We start from the raw sequence: 3,485 nt of genomic DNA, 5'->3' as shown, positions 1-3,485 counted from the left end.
CTTTCTCTAAAAGGCTCTGCCTTCTTTACAGAAACGGACTTGTCATTACTATGGCACGCTGAAGACATGAAAAATACTCCAGGAGTATAACCGATTAAGGATGTAATCAATCGTGCTACTCGTTTGGAACTAAAAGGGAGATGGTGTCTGTTGGTGTTTTGGCAGGGAATGGCGCTTCACGGGGGGAACAGGATGCACCGAGGAGGTTGAGGAACAGCAGCGGACAACAGTGCCCGATCCTATGGAGCACGGTAGGCCACAGGGAATGCCATATGTCATGTCTGCCATGCATGGAATTGTTCTCTGCCTTCAACTTTCAAGCGGTTTGGAAGCATTGCATTGCATTGCAATATTGCATGCCCCCCATTTTGAACAGAAGAAGCAACACATGCCTAGCTACTCTACATGGAACATCTCTACCGATGCACATTATGAACAAATTCATTATTTTTCATCCATGGATTCAGCACTAAGCATTGCATTGCAGAGATGGACTTTATTGGTTTGCACACGAGTCGCCTAACTTGCTAGAATAAACTAATGTTGCGCATTGCATAATGTGAGGTGAGATGCTGCCCTAAGCCGCCGCAGTAAGCTCTTGCTCTTCCTGGATCTTCTCGACGATCTGATGGGCCGCGGTGGCGATCTCGTCCACGGAGGTAAGTTGGCAATCGTCCTCCACCTGCAAATATTTCCAGCATCAGATTACGCCTAGGGCTAAATTAGCTTGAATGATGCACTTCAGTGATTTTGTATTTTTTTTAGGAAGGAATCACAAAGGCTATTGTTACTAGGCCTAGGGTTATAGCCCCGACTCACATCGTACGATCTCATCAGTAATTTAAGTTACTACTAAGACAGCGATTCCAACTGGAAACACGCCGGACGTTTTAGCTAGGTTTGCTGAGGTCCATTAGAGTAAACAGCTGGGAGAATTTGGAGGCGTTTGCTGTCGAGGACAACGCAAAATACAAAAAGCACGGAAACCTAGGCACCAGCTTGTTTCAGGCTGAAGCGGTATGATATTGCTAACCAGATATAGAGGCACTGCTGCCGTAAACCTCCTTGGACTGAGGGCCATATGCATGCATATCACAAAAGCCGGAGTTGTTTACTTGTAGCTAGGCGTGCTACGTAACGTACCTTGAGGCTGAGCGAGTAGAGCACCATGTGGCCGGCGCTGCTCATGTTGAGGTGCAGCACCGTGAGCCGGTGGCCCTGCAGCCCCACCAGCAGCCGCAGCAGCTGCCTCGGCCGCCGCCGGGACAGCATCCGCAGGTTCGCGTGGCTCTCCACCATCGTCACCTCCACGTCCGCCACCGCCGACGGCTTTGATCCCGACGCCTCCGCCTCGGCGCAGCCGTCGGCGCCCTCGTCGTTGTTCGCCGGAGGTGCTGGTGCCGGTGCCGGGGTGGCGCTCATCGAGTACTGCGGGAAGGTGAAGAAGTTGGCGAACGGCGGTGGCGGCGCTTCCCCGCCGTCGACGGCGGCCGCGCGTTCCCGGGCCTGCCTGTGCGTCTCCAGCGTCTGGAGCAACTGCTCCAGCTCCTTGACGAAGTTGATCGCACCTCCGACGATGGACGCCTGATCACCCTACGTAGTACGCAGCAATAGCACACACTTCAGTGTCAACTACTCCATAAACAACCGAGGAAAGGGGTCGAGGAGGTCAATGGCGGCTGTTAACGTACCCTTTGCGCGTAGGAGGGCGGCATGAGAGAGCGGAGCGCGGCGAGGTACTCGTTCATCTGCTTGCGGCGGTTGCGCTCGACGGCAATGTGGGTCATCCGCTGGCTCTCCACCTCCTCCGAGTTCTTGGCCATCCTCGTCCGCCGCCGCTTCCTCCGCCCCGTCGCCGCCGCCGCCACGGGCGCAGCATCATCCTGACCCACGCCGGCCGCGCTCATCTCGCCGCGACCTCCGGACTCCTCCTGCGGAGCGGCAGTGGCGGCGACGGCGGAGATGTCCAGCTCCTGGAACGCAGCTTGAGGCAGCAGCATCGACGAGCACGCCGCCGCGACGGCGGCGTCCCAGTCCCCGCCGTCCAAGCCCGCCAGCCCTTCGCCGCCGCCGAACAGACCATTCCAAGCTCCCCCCGCCCCCGCCCCCGCCATGGCGCAGCGACCGAAGAGACCAGCAGCAGCGCGGGAGAGCACCGCGGCCTCCAATGCCATGCCTTGTCTACCTCCGGTGGATCTCTCCCCCAACTCCCAATGACCAAAGGGCGCGAGCTGGCTAGGTCTTCTCCATGGCAAGTTGGCGACGGTTGGTGGCCGGGGATGGAGACGGACACGTGAAGCGAAGGGAGCTAGCTAGCCAGCCAGCGCTCCTGTGAGTGAGTGAATGATGCTGCGTGTGTGCTCGGGAAACGGAGTGGGACTGGGGGAGGCGTGTTGCGGTGAGCCGGTGGCGAGGGTGCTATATAGGATGATTTTTGATTGATGGGAGGGCTTGGAAGGTTGCGGATTTGCGTGTGATTAGGCCATGATTTGGTCGGAGTCGGAGTGGGTCGTACTACTGCCTCGTCGCCGGAAAGCTCATCATGGCCTCGTGGGAAAGAGCATACGGAGAAAGTCTCGACTTTCCAGTGTTGGAATTTGTTGATCTCGGCTCGTGAAGAGAAAAGGGGGGAGCCGAAACCTCGTTCTACGTGCCATGATCGGGGCAACGAATGTAACTTCGGCTTTGGCATGGTTTCCCTGGCACCACCCGTATAAACATGTGTCTGGCTTGTGCTGAGGTGATGACCTCAACATTCCCCAAACCCTTCCTCCTGCCGATTCCAGCGAGGTGCCGAGGAAAACGAGGATCGACGCCATCGCCGGCCACCGCGAGGCAATGCCGGCGGTTTTTGTCTAAAAAAAACAACAGGCTCTACCTTTTCTCTCTTTCTTTTTGTTTTTCATTCAATCCGTTTAGCCATCTTGTACTCCCTCCGTTCGGAATTACTTGTCGCAAAAATGGATGTATCTAGACGTATTTTAGTTCTAGATACATCCATTTCCGAGACAAGTAATTCCGAACGGAGGAAGTATATCTTTGCCCTTTACCAGCGTGATCCTTGATGTATGTGCGTTGATATTGGTTTTGTGTATCCCAATCGTGCAGATGCCGGCCGGTTGTGTACTGTTTATATTTCCTTACTAGTACTTTATAAGCAATTAAAAGCGTTGTTTATTCAAAAAAATGGGTAGTGTCCGCCCCTCTCCCCTAATGCTGATGTTCTAATCACAAAACCCAGGAGTTACTTGACATTCAGTACATGTTTATAAGTTTCTTAGCCAGCAAAAGTGAAGATGCACATAATGCAACAGAAACGTTAAAAAAGAGAGGAAAGTACATGCACATAATGCAGTAGAAACATTCAAAATAAAGTAGGAAAGTACATTGGAGAAAACTGTTATTACAACATTAGAAAATAAAAACGCTTGTTAGCAAAGTTTAAGAACAATTTTACTTAGCTTTAAAACAGAAAAAGGTTTACT

At 53.2% G+C, this 3,485-nt stretch overlaps 1 protein-coding gene across 1 annotated transcript; it reads right to left on the bottom strand.

Annotated features, from left to right (window-relative positions):
• Positions 1 to 287: 287 nt before the first annotated feature.
• LOC119297464 (transcription factor bHLH94-like) lies at positions 288 to 2,531 on the bottom strand. Its single transcript, XM_037575247.1, has 3 exons — positions 1,692 to 2,531; positions 1,144 to 1,593; positions 288 to 682 (listed from the first exon to the last, which is right to left on the bottom strand). Exons 1-3 carry the CDS (start codon positions 2,172 to 2,174, stop codon positions 578 to 580), a joined length of 1,038 nt encoding a protein of 345 aa, XP_037431144.1. The 5' UTR covers positions 2,175 to 2,531; the 3' UTR covers positions 288 to 577.
• Positions 2,532 to 3,485: the final 954 nt, after the last annotated feature.

The sequence above is a fragment of the Triticum dicoccoides genome, chromosome 5A (assembly GCF_002162155.2).
Source record: "Triticum dicoccoides isolate Atlit2015 ecotype Zavitan chromosome 5A, WEW_v2.0, whole genome shotgun sequence".
Taxonomy (NCBI): domain Eukaryota; kingdom Viridiplantae; phylum Streptophyta; class Magnoliopsida; order Poales; family Poaceae; genus Triticum; species Triticum dicoccoides.
This window is presented reverse-complemented; position numbering and strand designations above follow the sequence as displayed.

Coding starts and splice junctions, on each gene's coding strand:
- LOC119297464 (XM_037575247.1), bottom strand. CDS start 2,174: ATGGCATTGGAGGCCGCGGTGCTCTCCCGCGCTGCTGCTGGTCTCTTC. Junction 1,594..1,691: donor CGCCCTCCTACGCGCAAAGG/GTACGTTAACAG, acceptor CGTACTACGTAG/GGTGATCAGGCGTCCATCGT. Junction 683..1,143: donor TCTACTCGCTCAGCCTCAAG/GTACGTTACGTA, acceptor AAATATTTGCAG/GTGGAGGACGATTGCCAACT.